The following is an 18,540-nucleotide window of genomic DNA, read 5'->3' as shown; positions in this document are numbered from 1 at the left end:
TTATCTGTCAGAAAGTGTTCACGGGATGTTCAATTAAAACATCAAATAATGCATTGCCTGAAAGGAAGCTGGTCTTGTTGAAAGCATAATGCCTGCAGTCAAAGCCTATATCAGGCTTAACTCAACAAATACAGGCATTAAAAATGTGGAACTATGTAGATAGTGTTGCTGTTGATGATGAATCTCCGTACAGCACGAGACACTACATACTGAATCTTAGCTGTGGAGAAGTATGACACGTCATCTCTTTTTTATTGACAGTTCAGACCTTTTTGATATTTTTATAAACAATTCCCATCCTTGGAGACGTGCATGTGTGAGGGTGATGTATTGTGGCAACAGTGACAAGACGTCTCCTGTGAATGTGATTTGCATAAGAGTGTGTGTACTGACCACTGTGCACTGCGATGACGGGCCGGTGGTGCTGTGTGAAGCCGAGACGTGGGGAGCTCTCCTGAGGAGACGGGCTGTCCATCTCTGTCTTCTTTACTCCAGGGGACATGCCTGGACACAGAGACAGAGATACACAGAGGGTGTTACTGATGCCACTAGGACTCCCATAATAAAAATGCCTGTCTGGAGAAGACTATTGAAAAGACCCTACATTTAATTGCCCAATTGAATCTGCTACTACATGGCTTTTGTAATTACAGTAACTCACCACAGGGTGGCAGGGTGCATTGAGGAGACCCAGTAAGTCCTCAGTGCTGCAGCACATTGCAGTGAGCACATGGGCTCCCAACTAACTTCCTCATTGAGGGGAAACAACAGGATCAGAATCAATGTTATATTTTGGTCAGGCCTACCCCAAATCCGGTTAGTCTAGGTAGATCACTCACATTCCCAAGAGGCCTGCAGTGCCTGATACCAGAGTTGCTTAGATGTGCTAAACAAATGCATCTTTGTTGCAGTGGTATTACTGGCAGGGTGCAACCCTCCTCCCCCTCCTCCTCCTCCGTGTTTAGTTTGCTATCGCACACAGAATGTGCGTGAGGAACCCTTTCTCCACCCAGCTCGGGCCTGTTATACATTAGGGTATTAACATTGCACAGCTCTTTGTTTCCTTCTTAGGAGTGGTGGAGCACACAGTACACAAGTTCTTACTGTGATGCCGTACAGAGTCAGTCATGGAGTGATGGAGGTTTCTCTCTCACACATTATACATTTATACCCCTCACTCTAATTGTTTTCTGAGAAAGAGATTGAGAGAGAGAGGGAGGAAGACAGAGAGAGAGGGGGAAAGCCTTGTTTGACAGCTTCCTCTTCCCCTGCTCTACCCCAGCCCTCTGTCTCAGAGTGGAGTGAGTAAACCAGAGCTTTTCAGGAATGTCAGAGGGCAAGCTGAGGTTCAACGGGAGACTTGCTCATAGGATAAACATGCACGTCCGGCTTAGTGCTGGGGGCTAGGCAAGGGCAGCCATTACAGCACTGACGCTAATTACCTGATCACACTAATCTGACTGACCACTCAGCTCAGTCTTCAAGGGTCTAGGCCAACCCACACATCTACCTACTGTAGTGACACATTATATTAATATTTACATTACAATATTTTGAGAATGTATCTTTTGAACAAAGTCTACAGAGTATGAGATGTAAGTGCGGCTTAAACCTCCTTAACTGAGAGTTGGTAGTGCTGGTGACCTGAGCCAGGGGTCAAACCACAGTTCTACAGGAGGCCAGGCATTACCCTTTCCAATCCAGTAGCCCCACTGCAGACTGATGCAAGCTTCCCTAGTATAGAGACAAGCTTCCCCAGACCACCTCTACCTGGGGAAGGTGCACAATCATCCTCCTCTCACACAGCCTATAGCCCCCCCACACCATCTCAGAGCAATCATCCGAAGGGGTCGTTAAAGAGGAGCTCGTTAGAGCTGTCTAGACAGGAAGAGAGTGAGCACGACACGAGGAGGGCTGGGCCAGACTCCTGCAGGGTCTCTGACGGGTTTGGGGCTGGGGGGGAGAGGGGCCTGCTCTGCTCTGTTGACCTCCACAGCTCTGGTGTCAGCATCAGGGTCCCTGTATTGTGGGGCCCTCCTGGAGCCGGGGCCCAGCCGGGGCCACTCTGGTTAATAGCACCACAAAGCCCCCAGACACACCACCAGGACCCTTTACAGGCCACTGGACACTCTATTAGCATAGCGTGAAGAGTCCACCACAGTTTAAGAGCATTAGATCATATGGGAGACCGAGAACCCCCCTGGTAGAACAACACACAGTGTGTTAAACACTCTGGTAACAGTTCTGTTGTAAAGATGATCCTCCTCCCACTTACTGCTGCCAACCTATGATTAGAGAGCTGCCTCGTGGCTCGTACACACGTGTGTAGTGCACTTACTAGGCAGGCCCCACTCACTCTGCACACCCACTACCTGACCACTTACTCTGTCCCACACTCACTCACTCAACCATTGGACCACACTGTGCATGCTGTAACCTACTCATCCTATTTTTACCAGAACCAGGTCAGTGCTGTTGGGGGATGAGGGTCATACTGTACAAGACCATGAGAAAGGCACATGCCATTTCAATATTTAAAATACTGCTTTATACAATCATCTTGAAACGATTGCTTGTATCTAGATGAGAGATCCACAGTAGCTTTCCTGTTTACTAAATATCTTTGTTAGGAATATTATTCCATACTAGCAAACTGATAGGTGAACCTGAGGTGAGAGGAAAGCAAGAAGGTAGCTAGTGCGACGTTGCATCAGTGGATACTGCTCCAAGGTACCCTGGTCCACTTGGCTTTTTGCAGACTTTCACAAAAAATGTTGGTTCATTAATTAATTACGACTTCAGGCTCAATTTGGGAAATTTGAAGCTGCGTACTTTCTGTTTATAACATGATATATTTATCATTTTCTCTTTTGCACTGTGTCAGTGGCTTTCAAGGTAACTGAAGTGAAAGTACGGCCTGATATTTCAGCTGTTTCCCCACTGTGAAAAGTACGAGTTGATGTTTCTCGACAGCCCTAATGAAGAACATTTAAGAGGGACACCAGAACTGAGTCACCGTTTGTAATTACTGAAGAGTTGGAGGATAGCCAGTGTCCTCAGCATGACATCATGAGTTTGTACTAACTGATGAGCAATAAGCACTGTCCTTGTCAAAACTATATAATAGCTAAGAGTTTGTGTGGAAGCCCAGAGGGGATGCTCACCTCCTTCCAGATCCTCTTGCCAGTTGCGGGAGCTGCTAGCCGGGGAGTTTGGAGAGGTGTAGTACTCCCCTCCAGGACTGGTGTCCACATCATCCTCCATGGAGCCTGACTTGTGCCTCTTACTCCTGAACGTCACACAAAGGGAGAGAGGGAGGAGGAAATAAGGGGAAGGCAATGTGACATATTGATAGTTCAAAACTGTGTATAAAGTATGCACACACGCACAGTACACAAGTGGGTCAACACCGGCAACCTGGAGATGGCCGGGAGGAAACTGAGCAGCCCCAGGATTCTCAGGTAAACCAGTTATTTACGGTCTCAGTTTGTCCCAGCTTTACTTGACGTTTCCAGTGAAAAATAAGACAATAAGTCACAGCTTGTGTTTTGGCAGTGTTGCACACACCCAGATAAATCACATGACGAACAGCCATTGTCACTGTAGTGAAGGTCTTGTGCTTTCAACACCAGGATACTGCTCTCTGTGCACCAATAAAAACAACCATACAGTCCTCCTGTCATCTGCCAAGTGGTTGCACATCCAGCCATTCACTTAGGCTCCTGTTAATATGGAATGTATTCTAACATTCACTGTAAATGGGAGTTTATTCACAGGGTAGAGTACAAACAAACTGAGTGTTTTGTCTATTTGAACTATATGCAGTATATTCATTTTCAGTCTAGGTGTGTGTGTGTGTGTGTGTGTGTGTGTGTGTGTGTATGTGTGTGTGTGTGTGTGTGTGTGTTTCGGGGCTGGGTACTGACCCGCTGGAGGAGGTGCTGGGCAGGGTTCTCCTCATGCCCACCCCTGAGGGGTTAAGGTCATAGGCCAGGTGCCCCTGCAGCTCTCCCAGAGAAAAGTTAGGGCCTGCCCCTGTCACCACCGGAGCTGCACACAACACACAGGGGGGACAGGTCAGTCAGGGGAGGAACACACACTGTACCACACTTTCAATTAGACATCAATTATCTATGGAATAATACTTAAATATCTACATAAATGACATAACACCATCCTCAAGCTCACTCACAACGCAGCTGAAGAAGTGTGTCGCTCTGTGAGCAAACATATTGTGTTATGTGTACTTCAAAAATCTAATCAAATCCAAGTTTATTGGTTGCGTACGCAGATTAGCTCCAACAGTGCAGTAATACCTAGCAATACATAACAATACACAAATAATCCATAAAAGTAAAAAGAAAGAAATTACGAAATATCAGAACGAGCAATGTCACAGTCCGGAATTTATATATACAGTACCAGTCAAAAGTTTGGACACAACTACTCATTCATAGTGAAGACATCAAAACTATGAAATAACACATATGGAATCATGTAGTAACCAAAAAAGTGTTAAACAAAACAACATTTATTTTATATTTGTGATTCTTCAAAGTAGCCACCCTTTGCTTTGATGACAGCTTTGCACACTCTTGGCATTCTCTCATCGAGCTTCACCTGGGATGCTTTTCAAACAGTCTTGAAGGAGTTTCCACATATGCTGAGAACTTGTTGGCTGCTTTTCCTTCACTCTGCGGTCCAACTCATCCCATCTCAATTGGGTTGAGGTCAGGTGATTGTGGAGGTTAGGTCATCTGATGCAGCCCTCCATCCCTCTCCTTCTTAAGGTGTAAGGTCAAATAGCCCTTACACAGCCTGGAGGTGTGTTGGGTCATTGTCCTGTTGAAAAACAAATGATAGTCCCACTAAGCCCAAACCAGATGGGATGGCGTATCGCTGCAGAATGCTGTGGTAGCCGTGCTGGTTAAGTGTGTCTTGAATTCTAAATAAATCACTGACAATATCACCAGCAAAGCACCCCCACACCATCACACCTCCTCCATGCTTCATGGTGGGAACCATACATGCAGAGATCATCCGTTCACCTACTCTGCGTCTCACAAAGACATGGCGGTTGGAACCAAAAATTGCAAATTTGGACTCATCAGACCAAAAGGACAGATTTCTACTGGTCTAATGTCCATTGCTCGTTCCTTGGCCAAAGCAAGTATTTTCTTCTTATTGGTGTCCTTTAGTAGTGGTTTCTTTGTAGCAATTCGACCATGAAGGCCTGATTCACGCAGTCTCCTCTGAAAAGTTGTGTCTGTTACTTGAACTCTGTGAAGCATTTATTTGGGCAGCAATTTGAGGCTGGTAACTAATGAACTTATCCTCTGCAGCAGAGGTAACTCTGGGTCTTCCTTTCCTGTGGCAGTCCTGATGAGAGCCAGTTTCATTTTTTGAGACTGCACTTGAAGAAACTTGAAAGTTCTTCAAATGTTCTGTATTGACTGACCTTCAAGTCTTAAAGTAATGATGGACTGTCGCATCTCTTTGCTTATTTGAGCTGTTCTTGCCATAATATGGACTTGGTCTTTTACCAAATAGGACGATGTTCTGTATACCACCCCTTCCTTGTCACAACACAACTGATTGTCTCAAACGCATTAAGAAGGAAAGAAATTCCTCAAATTAACTTTTAACAAGGAACACCTGTTAATTGAAATGCATTCCAGGTGACTACCTCATGAAGCTGGTTGAGAGAATGCCAAGCGTGTGCAACGCTGTCATCAGGGTAAAGGGTGGCTACTTTGAAGAATCTAAAATCTAAAATATATTTGATTTGTTTAACACTTTTTCTCATTACATGATTCCATATGTGTTATTTCATAGTTGTGATGTCTTCACCATTATTCTACACTGTAGAAAATAGTAAAAATAAAGAAAAACCCTTGAATGAGAAGGTGTGTCCAAACACCTACACACACGTACACACACGTACACACACTGTACAAAACATTAAGAACACCTTCCTAATATTGAGTTGCATCCCATTTTTCCCTCAGAACAGCCTCAATTCATCGGGGCCTAAACTACAAGGTGTTGAAAGTGTTCCACAGGGATGCTGGCCCATGTTGACTCCAATGCTTCCCACAGTTGTGTCAAGTTGGCTGGATATCCTTTGGGTGGTGGACCATTCTTGATACACACGGGAAACTGTTGAGCATGAAAAACCCAGCAGCTTGCAGTTCTTGGCACACTCAAACCGGTGCGCCTGGCACCTACTACCATACCCTGTTCAAAGGCACTTAAATATTTTGTCTTGCCCATTCACCCTCTCAATGGCACACATACACAATCCATGTCTCAATTGTCTCAAGGCTTAAAAATCATTATTTTACCTTTCTCCTCCCCTTCATCTACACTGATTGAAGTGGATTTAACAAGTGACATCAATAAAGGATCATAGCTTTCACCTGGTCAGCTCTGACGAAGGCCGTGAGGCCGATACGTAAGCTTATTAAATATCAGTGATACTATCAAGAACAGTGTGCGGTTTCGTTTTTTCCTTCATCCTGTTTCAACTGTTGCCATGCACCTGCAACAAGATTGCTCAGATGTGCGAGTGCCTTTTTGAACCTGGTCAGCCTATAACATGCCAAGAGCAGGTGTCCTTAATGTTTTGTACACTCAGTGTATATATAAAGTGGGTAAAGCAGTATGTAAACATTTTTAAAGTGACCAGTGTTCAATGACTATATACATAGGGCAGCAGTCTCTAAGGTGCAGGGTAGAGTACTGGGTGGTAGCCGGTTAGTCACAGTGTCTAAGGTTCAGGGCAGGGTACTGAGTGGTAGCCGGTTAGTCACAGTGTCGAAGGTTCAGGGCAGGGTACTGAGTGGTAGCCGGTTAGTCACAGTGTCTAAGGTTCAGGGCAGGGTACTGAGTGGTAGCCGGTTAGTCACAGTGTCGAAGGTTCAGGGCAGGGTACTGAGTGGTAGCCGGTTAGTCACAGTGTCTAAGGTTCAGGGCAGGGTACTGAGTGGTAGCCGGTTAGTCACAGTGTCGAAGGTTCAGGGCAGGGTACTGAGTGGTAGCCGGTTAGTCACAGTGTCGAAGGTTCAGGGTAGAGTACTGAGTGGTAGCCGGTTAGTCACAGTGTCTAAGGTTCAGGGCAGGGTATTGAGTGGTAGCCGGTTAGTAACAGTGTCCAAGGTTCAGGGCAGGGTACTGAGTGGAGGCTGGCTAGTGGTGACTGTTTAACAGTCTGATGATAGAAGCTGTGGAGATAGAATCTGTTTCTCAGCCTCTTGGTCCCAGCTTTAATGCACCTGTACTGTCTCTGCCTTCTAGATGGTAGAGGGGAGAACAGACTGTGGCTTGGGTGGCTGAGGTCCTTGATGATCTTCTTGGCCTTCCTGTGAAGCAGGCTGCTGTAGATGTCCTGGAGGGCAGGCAGTGTGCCCCCGGTGATACATTGGACTGACCGCACCACTCTCTGTCGGTATGGAGGGACCATTTCAGGTCCTCAGTGATGTGTACGCCGAGGAACTTTAAGCTTTGGACTCTCTCCACTGTGGTCCTGTTGTTGTGGATGGGGGAGTACTCTCTCTGCTGTCTCCTGTAGTCCACGATCAGCTCCTTCGTTTTGTTGACGTTGAGCGAGAGGTTACAAAAAGTGGACAATCCCAGCTGCAGTCTGCTACTGCACTTCAACTCTCAGGACAACAGTATGAGGATGTAGCAGCCATCTATCAGCATTTACCGCATTTCCCCTCTCAGGTTTCCACTAATGTCATTTATATGGCCATGTGCATTAATGGCTGCCTGCTACTGTGCTGTGATCAGGCTGGAGTGGACAGAGATGTTGTTGCAGTATACTACGCTAGTGTGTACTATACTGTACTGAGCCGTGGGGAGACAGCGAGCTCGGAGAACAATGTCCCATTTGTTAGGGCAGGTACGCTTATTAACAGTGGGATGGCGTCACTGCAGATCCTCAGGCAATCAATCTCTCCCTGACTCATACACTGTACCGAGACGCTGGGGAACACAAGACAAAGGGAGGTTTCATGGATCTCCAGTGTAGAAAGTCCTTCACGTGCACCTTACAGGAAACTCTGGCCAAAAAGGAATAACCATGGAGGGATCTCCGAACATGAGCAGGGGTGGTTGAACGCATAGAAACATAATTATTAGAACAGGAATCCCCCTTCAAGTCAATGTGTGGGATTCTATTTCTATGGTTGAGCTGGATAGCCGTGGTGATGCAAAGCAGTAATAACAACACATTCTGTTCTGTTTAATTACACTGGTAAAGTAGGTCAGTGGAGAATTCATAACTTCTAAAAAGCGGCTAATGTCTCATAGGATATGCATCCCATATGAGGCCTGGGTAAATACAGTAGAAAGCACTTAAAAGTAACATTAGTTAAATAAGCTAATTACGTAGTCTAAAATCATCGCCGCTTGGGGTTTAAAACACACGCTTTGATATTAGCGTAAATACATGATACAAGTGTTGTGGAGTTTGTGATATGAATCTGAATGTGTCACATAAACAGAGGTGCAGGTGATAGCTGTTATAGCATAGCATCATGTGCAGCTGAGGATTTGGGGAGTGGAGGGAGTGAACCTGAAATAGCAGTCTTTTCCCCAGAGAGACCAGATGGCAGGTGGTTAATTGAAGTCTTTAACTACGTTTCCTTCCAATTAGTCAGTCAAGGCGTGACATGGAAAACAGAGAGCCTGTTTGACAGGCGTAAAGTGAAATGTTTTCCCTATGCACAATAATAACTCACTCACTCATTTAGTTTTGATAATTGTAGCTACAGCGTTCCCCATCAGCTGTCAGCTGTGGTGTGTGCGTGAATGTACGCGCATCAGAGCTTGTTGCTCCTACTGAATGACCGATGAAGACTGACCCTTTGGAGAACGGCATATCACTGGGAAAACTGAAAATGTGATCAATTACATGTGACAGATGGCCGAGCTTCTCTCCCTTCAGCTCCCTTCACATTAGCCCTCTTTCAAATCGGATTCAACTCCATTTCTTAACCTAATGAAATAACGGATGCAAATGACAAGTCAGATTGGAGGGTAAGTGAATGGAGATCTCAGGTGGTGACCAGTGAAGCCTGTGTGTGGCTGGGAGAGGGTGCTTATTCATACAGAGTGATTGGTTGGCCATGTGGGGGCTGTGTTAATGTGGCCCTAATTTACTGCTAATGCCAGGCCTGGTGAGCACAGCATCCCCAGCCAACGACTGAGCTCAGAGCATGCAGTACAGCGCACATAGCCTTGGCAATGTGAATAGAAAATATTAAATGGATATAACATCTGCAAAAATCAACCCTGAGACAGATAAAACAACATAAAGGACGAGGAAGTCATAAAAAATGTCATTCTAAAGCCATATGATCTGATTCCCAGTCAGAAATCCTATTGAGTGTCTGATGGGGTGTAGACAGTAAGGAGAGGTTTACTCTGCATGTTGTCTATGATTAATGCTGTAAGTGGATTACGTTAGTATCTCCCGCAATCCTCTACCTGGATATTCCCTACCATCTTTATCATCTAGCCTGTTATACCATCCATGTGTTTCCTACCTCTGTGTATCTATCTGATGGGGATATGGTTGAATTGCAGTGAAACAGGCAGCATTGCAGAGACTAGGAGCTCAGCTATTGAGGGGAGCAGAGTGACTGCCAGAGAGGCTGGGAGTTTCCACCCCCTGCCTGAGGGCCAGAGTTAGTGAGCTAGCAATTTTTTCACTGAAGAGGGCTGTCAGAACTTTAATCACCATAGTTTATGTGACACATGTCCAGCTCCTAAGCATGTTGATGCGTAAGTTATGGCTAGGAAGTTATAATGAAAGTAGCCACACATTACGTTTTAAGAACAAAATATGGATTTTTGTTATATTTTTCCATTCAACCACAAATATATAAAACCACGAGTAGCTTAATAAAAAGGTGAAAAATCTTACTTCTGGACACTTGCACCAGCTCTGTTACATTAAAAACTCCTGACGTCACAAAGCTTTCCTGAAACTCAGGAGCATCTGGAAAACACAGAGATGAGTCACCATGGAGAGTTCTATGACATAATACAACAAGCATCACAGTAACTTCTCACTTTTAAGAGACATCACAAGAAAAGGACAACAAATGGCAGAGTATCAGCAAGCCAGTAAAACACATTTAAATAATGTTTTAGCCTGATAGAAACCTGTAATATATTGGATTCTATATATTACAGTGAAAGGTATTGTGTGTGTCTGTGAGTACTGGATTAATAACTATCTCAAAGCTTATGTCACTGTCTGGTAGTGTGTAAATGTGTATGAATAATTCAGTGTGTGTTGGTATTTGGATGTGTCTGTGTGTGTGTGTGTGTGTGTGTGTGTGAGAGAGAGAAAGTCCATCGGGCCCCTTACCCATGGTGGCAGCTCGGCTATCCTCCTGATCTGACCCAATACCTGTGCGTGGGCTACTGCTCTGCTCTGACTCTGAAGAGAGGGAAGGAAAGGAAGAGAGAGGGGGTAGAAAGAGACAGACAGAGAGGGGGTGGGGGGTGGTGGGGGGTCAGAAACAAGTCTAAACCCAGCATCATTTGTCTTACCACATAAAAGGCTCATTTAAGGGTGTTTAAGTAGTTGTAAACAGTCTCAAGAAAATAACCTATTTAGTGAGAAATAATGTGACAAATATTAAAAAGGTTAATTAAGCACTATATTAAATAGATAGTACTAAAGCTATTGTAACAAGTAGGGTTTCAATGTGAAACATGACCCAAATACCTCACTTAATAACTTTCTTGTTTAGGAAATGTAACTCTAATCCAATTGCAAAAAAGGTTTCTGGCAGGCTATTTTAGTTGTTTTGCCAAAATGTACACTCAGTGAAGCGTCACAACAATGGCAAGGCCACACAATCCAACCAGAAAACCAACTTTCATTTGTGTGAACTGACACCTGGCAAATGCAGATAATACAAGTAAATCAATAATGTGCGGTCCAAACCAGAAGAACACTAGATTTACCACAAAGAGTCTGGCTGGCATTCCAAGTGAACAGCAGTGAAAACCTAAAAGATAAATAAATGGGGCTCTCTTCTATCAGATAGGCATGACTCCACTCACAGATCAAAGCCACAAACATTCCACAATGGTCCACATGTTGGAGTTTAGAGCCTGTGGAGGGAGCGCCTCATTGAAATCTTCACATTGACTCCCCGTCACTAGAACAAGCACCCTGCTTCCCTCTACACTGGACAAGTGAGCCAGACATAGGGCTGTTGCGGTGACCGTATTACCGCCACCCCGGCGGTTGTGGTGGATGAATCATAATTAGTTGGGTAACATAGATAATTAAGATGTTTTAATTTGGTAATGCAGAAATTAGCCACCACACACACGGTCACGAGTCATGAAGGCAGTCAAATTCCACATGACCGTTTAGACACGGTAATTAGGCTTCTTCAAGCTCTGATGCTGCTGCTGGTCATTAGTAGCCTACCAAACTTGATAACTGCCTGGTACTCAGCACTCTATTGTCCCATTAAACACTCTGACATCAATGTTATGCAATTGCGGGAGAAAACAGAGTGATGGCCGCTAATAAAAAGAGGAGTATCCCATCAGCTTCTAACAGGCTAGGCCTATTATATTTATTTCTCAACTTTCCTAATATTACGCACATTGCTTATATTTACAACAGGAGTATAGCCTATATGGCTGGGATGAAGAAAAAAAAAACATGGGGAAAAGCGTCCTCCATTTGCTATTTAAGTGCATAGATAACATGTATTTTTTCCCACTGACCCAGTTTCGATACAGGTGCACGATAATGGTCAATTCTAAATCAAAGTAAATGTCACACATATTATTTAGTATATGTAAAGACAAGATTAAAACAAGAATGGTCTGATGGTGTCAATATAAGCCTATCACTTGTGAATTATATATTATCACTTGTGAATGATGCCCAGCATAAACAATGCCTTTTTTTTTTGCAACTCGTTCTAATCAAAGTTGCACACCTCATGTAGCCTAGCCCATAGGCCTATATGTTTTAATAAGGTTTGTATCACAACTAAAGTGACCAAATAACTTAAAATTAACCACATTAATCTGCTTTACAAGGGGTGTAGAGCCTAACTGGCATACAAGCAGCGTGTGAGTTTCAAGTTTGGGGAAGATAATTTTCACCATAAAAATGCACCTTTATTATAAAAGCATTACATGCTTTTGCAGTCACTTTTGATAATGGTGTTTTCCACTAATGGAACATTTGTGTTTATAGCCTACTGCCATGTGTGCACTGCTGTGCTTCTAATGTGAAGAAATAGCCTAATAGTTTATCAACATTTTAAGCTAAACGTTCTGATTGACATAGGCTAGTGCTTTTGTTGTTTGTTAGGTCTACTCATCTTGTTGACTGACAAAAAAATATCTTCATTATGCATTGGATTGGATAAGGACGCGTGCGGTTGCATCCCCGATGTGTCTGTCTTAACTTGTAGCCTGTGAGAAAGACCCAATCACGTGACAGAGAGCCGTATGAGTGAGAGACGCTTCCAATTGCACAGCACACTCAGGGAGAAGGGCACAACGCAGCACTCCGGGCCGCAAAAGGCATGGATTTTTTTTTAGGGTGCATTACGTGGAATTCGAGGCATTATCAAGTGCTTGTCAAATTGTGAATGAGAGACTGATGTAGTGTGTACAGCCTGCGCAAATAACAAAGCAGAGCTCATGCCTTTCAAGCGACTTTTTTCAAATCATCATTAGAGTCGCATCATGCAGCCTTACAATGTATTAAAAATCAAAACATGTAGCCCAACTAAAGTTACATTAATATGCCTAAATTAAGCATATAGGAATACCTATCTCTTTGTTAACCGCTCAACACAGCATAGCTGCATGTGCGCACACCCTCAAATCGTTTGGATAAAATATTTATATTTTATTCAGCTTTGTTCAATTGTATTCTTCATACTATAAAATAATGCCACGGAATTCTAAGTAAATCTTGTCTGCTAAATGAACTAATGTAGCCCACAGCCATTGGGCATAGCCACATCAGGACCTAACATAAGGACAACTCAGAGTATGCTATTATGTTCTTCTGAAACAGACTACATTTTCTTCATATCATGCTTCTTTAGACCTGTCTAAAATAAATAATGCACTTATTGTGCAGGTGTAGGCTATATTACATGGATTGATTAGACTTTTTAATATGCCCTCAGCCAAAATTGCTGGCACAATGAGCAAAAGAAAGAGAGAACGAGAGCAAGACTAGGCTAGACAGACTGGCACACACAAAGACCCGTAATGCCACAAAGACAATGCTCTGGAAAACAAATACATAGTTTCCATATTTTCTTTCATATATTTTAGAACAAAGTTTATATTAGGGTTTCTAACGGTTTTTGGGAGAGTGGGGGTGCAGGGCATCATACCATATGACGATGCAATAAAACGATGGCCGAAGCAGGACACCATCCATTTTCCCTACGAAGGTAGTTGACGGCCATTTTGTTAACTGTTCAAATCTTATTGTTATATTTTCAAGTAATATCTTACTTTTGATGGTTTTATCATTCCAGGATTGTAAGAGTTAATGAACAAATCACCAACACCTCTGCAATACCATTTAAACGTGATAAACTTATAAATGTCAGAACGGATATTAAATGACCATTGCAGCTGTCCCCTCGTGAGTTTGACCAAAGTTCAATGAGGGTGAAACTGATCTTCTTACTACCCCACCCTGGCCCTAAACTTGTTATTTTTTTATTTTATATTTTTTTATTCACATTCCATCAATATAAGCAGTTTGGAAATGTATTATTACGTACTTTCTGAGTTTGCCGAAAAACTCTCTCTCCTATCTCTCTCTCTATCCTCTCCCTCATATTCCCCGACCTCATCTTTACACATTTACTATAAATACATATTTATCGTGGCCCTTGTTGTTGCTATGTTCTTTCCAAGTAAGTTATTTCTCTGGCCAGGGATCGCTCAACATAACATCATTTTTTGGCAGACATTTCATGTGCAGAGGAGTTTGCTGTTGGCAGCCATTTTAGATTGCTCTTTCTCCCGTCTCTCTTTCACTCACTCACTCACTCACTCACTCTCCCTCCCTCCCGCTCTCTTTCTCGCCCAGAGCAAGAACACACAAAGTACAACTAACCCTGTTGAACAGTGCCAGCATGCCCCTGTGCCAAATCACCCCTTGAGACGAAAGACAAAAAGACAGAGCAGTGCCAGTGAACTGCTGTTGGCAGAGGGAGAGAAAGAGAGAAAAAGACAGAAATAAAGAGAGAGGGATAGAGATGCACAGAGTGTGTGTGTGTGTGTGTGTGTGGGGGGGGGGGCAGAGAGAAAGAGAGAATGTTTTGTTAAAGAAGTGACTTAACGAGAAAGACATTCTAGCCGAGTTACTCTGGAATCACAGTGAGTCACAGTTAAATTACAACACAGAAAAGACAGCATTACAAGCACCTGGGAAGCAAAGTAGGTTCCCTCCTAAGTCCAACCAGGGGACACATGCTTGTCTGTCGTAAACTGACCACAATTACTCATAAAGGTCCCCCACCATCAGAGATATGGTCCAAGATGCAAGTATACTCGTAACTCAGAGATTCATTGTTGTAACACAATCATTTGTACAGTGTACATGTTCCCATAACAGGAAAACCACAAGGTTGGTGAATTAGAATTTCTACCATGCTCCCAGTATTTGGTTTCATTTTGATCTCATGACATTATTGTAAATACAGCGGCTGGCTAAAGCCAACAGCAGGCTGAAGTGGACAGAGGAAGCCAAGAGACGCATTTGGAGGCAAGGCTGTCTATTCACAGTTACCCTGGTGCCTGGGCTAATTTGGAGAGCAAACCTTTGGCTTCTCCCAAACCCTTTTCCCATCAGTCACTCAGTGAGAGGAGCTATTTCTCCAGCAGCTCTGTTTCTGGCAGGAACTAGCACCCAAGCTATGATGATGTGACAGTAGGACAGCATAGGCCAAAATACTGAAACAATTATGACCGGTCTGTTCCCTTACAACCGAGAGCAAGAATTTCATATGAATCACAGACATTGCTGTGTTCTCAATAACACATCCCTTACTGGAGTCATTAGGAAGAATAACTTAATAAACATGAACCATTATGAGAGGCTTTAATATGTAGTGATAATGCACTAATTAATGAAGATAATCAAGCTTTTGCCATCTGTGTCGTTGGTATAGAGAAGGCTACCTTGAAACGATTAAACCGGTCAGACCAACTTTCTACTGTGAAATCTCAAATGGAATTGGAATTGAATGGTCAATTCAAATCCAATTTATAACTGATAACCTCTCTGTAGTGTGTAACAAGGTAATCACAGTAATGCACTTTTTAGCAGTATTGACAGTGCTGGAGCAAAGCTCATCTAGGCTCTGTCTGGCTGGAGTAACACCTCCCCTTCTTACTGCTGTATAATAGATAATTCACTCAAATTCTATCCTCAACCACAGTACCCTATATGTTTCCTAAAACATGAATATATACGAAGCTTACTTCTTGTTGTGTTATGTTGAAGCATACTGCACGCTTTACTAGTTTGGAATGATACTGAAAAATGCAGGTAAATAAAACAATGTCTAGTGCTTGTGCCCTGACACCAGTGGCTGTCTCTTGTGATCTCTCTCAAATCTGTTTACTTGTCACACGCACCAAATACAACAGGTGTAGACATACCCATGAAATGCTTGCTTTACGATGCAGAGTTAAAAAATTATAATAAAAAGAAATATAGTAACACAAGGAATAAAATACACAAATGTTTAGCTCTATACAGGGAGTCCCAGTACCAGATCAATGTGCAGGGAAGGGTATGAGGTATTTGAAGTAAATATGTACATTGACAACTTAGATGGAAAGCTACCGAGGATGGTACAGTAGCTGACTCTATAGCCACTACTATCTGTCATATCTTTAATCTGAGCCAAGAGGAAAGCCTTTGTCCTCAGGCCTGGGGGGAAGCCAAAGTAATTCCGCTATCCAAGAGTGGTAAAGCTGCCTTTATTGGTTCTAACAGCCGACCTATAAGCTTGCTGCCAGCTCTTAGCAAACTGTTGGAAAAAATTGTGTTTGACCAAATACAATGCTATTTCTCAATAAACAAATTAACAACAGACTTTCAGTACACTTATAGAGAAGGGCAATCCACATGTACTGCACTGACACAAATGACTGATGATTAGTTGAAAGAAATTGATAATAAGAAGATTGTGGGAGCTGTACTGTTAGATTTCAGTGCAGTCTTTGATATTATTGACCATAACCTGTTGTTGAAAAACTTATGTGTTATGGCTTTTCAACCTCTGCCATATCATGGATTCAGAGCTGTCTATCTAATAGAACTCAAAGGGTTTTCTTTAATGGAAGCTTCTCTAATGTCAAACATGTAAAGTATGGTGTACCGCAGGGCAGCTCTCTAGGCCCTCTACTCTTTTCTATTTTTACCAATGACCTGCCACTGGCATTAAACAAAGTATGTGTTTGAAGCAATAAACTGGGCATGCACATCTCTAAAACTAAGAGCATTGCATTTGGTACAAATAATTCCTTAAGTTCTAGACCTCAGCTGAATCTGGTAATGAATGGTGTGGCTGTTGAACAAGTTGAGGAGACTAAATTACTTGACGTTACTTTAGATTGTAAACTGTCATGGTCAAAATATATAGACTCAATGGTTGTAAAGATGGGGAGAGGTCTGTCTGTAATAAAGAGATGCTCTGCTTTTTTGACACTCCAAAAAGTAAGTTCTGCAGGCTCTAGTTTTGTCTAATCTTGATTATTGTCCAGTTGTGTGGTCCAGTGCTGCAAGTAAAGACCCAGTTAAGCTGCAGCTGGCCCAAAACAGAGCGGCACGTTTTGCTCTTAATTGTAATCAGAGGGCTGATATAAATACTATGCACGCCAGTCTCTCTTGGCTAAGAGTTGAGGAGAGACTGATTATTTTCATAAGAAACATCAATGTGTTGAAAATCCCAAATTGTTTGCATAGTCAAATTACACACAGCTGACACACACACTTATCCCACCAGACATGCCACCAGGGGTCTTTTCACAGTCCCCAAATCCAGAACAAATTCAAGAACGTTTACAGTATTATATAGAGCCCTAATTGCATGGAACTTCCTTCCATCTCATATTGCTCAAATAAAGAGCAAACCTGGTTTCAAAAAACAGTTAAAGCAACACCTTAAGGCACAACGCCGCTCCCCTATTTGACCTAGATAGTTTGTGTGTATGCATTGATATGTAGGCTGTGTGCCTTTAACATTTTTTATGTAGTTCTGTCCTTGAGCTGTTCTTGTCTATTGATGTTCTATATTATGTCATTCTGTATTATGTTTCATGTTTTGTGTGGATCCCAGGAAGAGTAGCTGCTGCTTTTGCAACAGCTAATGGGGATCCTAATAAAATACCAAATATACCAATACATGAAGGCTGGGAAAAGTGACTAGTTATCAGGATGGATAATAATGAGTAAAATGAAAAACAGAATAGCAGCAGCAAATTCCTGGATTCACCTGCTCAGTCTGTCACTGCCCCCCCAAAAAAATGTAAATGTAAAGAGCAGGTGTTCCTAATGTTTTGTGCACTCAGTATAGTCGTGTGAGTGAGCATAAAGTCAGTGCAAGATCGGGTCAGTGCAAATAGTCCTTGTAACCATTTAATAAACTATTTAGCAGTCTTATGGCTTGGGGTAGAAGCTGTCTCAGATCCATTTGGTCCGAGATACGACGCTCTGGTACCGTTTGCTGGTACGTCTCAGTGTACATATATGTCTCAGTGTTTGTGTGGTAAGATTGTTCTGCTCACTGCAGCTGAGCTTAGAGCCTGGCTGGCAAGGCCTACATGCCGGGAGAACAAACCAAACAATGGCGTTCTACCCCAGCAACAGAGCTAGCGAGCTCACCGATCTCCCTTCATTTTGTCTGCCTCGCTCTCTCTCTCTCCGTCTCGGTTTTCCCTTCAGCAACCCCAATCAATTTCACATCGCCAATTCAATTTCAAACCTAATTTTTGGGAATGACAAGAACATAGCCAATGCAGAGATATTACAGCAAAAAACGTTCTCCCCATCTGTTCGATTTCTTTCCACCTCTTGCTTGCACTTCTCTGCCTCGCTTCTTTCCCTCCCTCATTTCTGCCCATGCAGACAGTCTGAGTTACAGCTATCGACCGAGCCCCTGCAGCCCTCCCCACCCACAAACTCCCTACGCTGTTTAACATTTAGAATGGATGGTGTGGAGAATGTCCGAAAAATACAGTCAATAGAAGAGGACTGATCCATTAGACCAGATTCCATATAGAAACCAATCCTACAGAAAACTTTTATTGGCCAAATGATCCAACCATCTAATGAGATCTATGGTATTGTTAAACATAATCCTAATTTATTCAGAATAAGTTGCAGAGACTGCTAATTTACATTCAAGATAGCTAACCTCTCTTGTAAACAAAGCAAGTGCTGTCTGCACTGGCTTGGCTGGTAAATGGCTGCTTTAATCCTGTTTATACTATATATTT

The 18,540-nt window shown here is 43.0% G+C and overlaps 1 protein-coding gene across 6 annotated transcripts in view; it reads right to left on the bottom strand.

Annotated features, from left to right (window-relative positions):
- The window catches only part of nfic (nuclear factor I/C), a 114,058-nt gene that overhangs the window by 11,879 nt on the left and 83,639 nt on the right, over window positions 1-18,540 (bottom strand). For 5 of the 6 annotated variants that reach the window (XM_029707160.1, XM_029707157.1, XM_029707158.1 and 2 more), the window contains exons 3-7: window positions 10,382-10,453; window positions 9,932-10,006; window positions 3,927-4,050; window positions 3,165-3,289; window positions 394-504 (exon numbers count right to left, since the gene is read on the bottom strand). In XM_029707160.1, the coding sequence (XP_029563020.1) occupies window positions 394-504; window positions 3,165-3,289; window positions 3,927-4,050; window positions 9,932-10,006; window positions 10,382-10,453 (507 nt within the window). The remainder of the gene's footprint in view (window positions 1-393; window positions 505-3,164; window positions 3,290-3,926; window positions 4,051-9,931; window positions 10,007-10,381; window positions 10,454-18,540) is intronic. The other variant, XM_029707163.1, reaches the window with a different exon arrangement.

The sequence above is a fragment of the Salmo trutta genome, chromosome 22 (genome assembly GCF_901001165.1).
Source record: "Salmo trutta chromosome 22, fSalTru1.1, whole genome shotgun sequence".
Classification (NCBI taxonomy): Eukaryota; Metazoa; Chordata; class Actinopteri; order Salmoniformes; family Salmonidae; genus Salmo; species Salmo trutta.
This window is presented reverse-complemented; position numbering and strand designations above follow the sequence as displayed.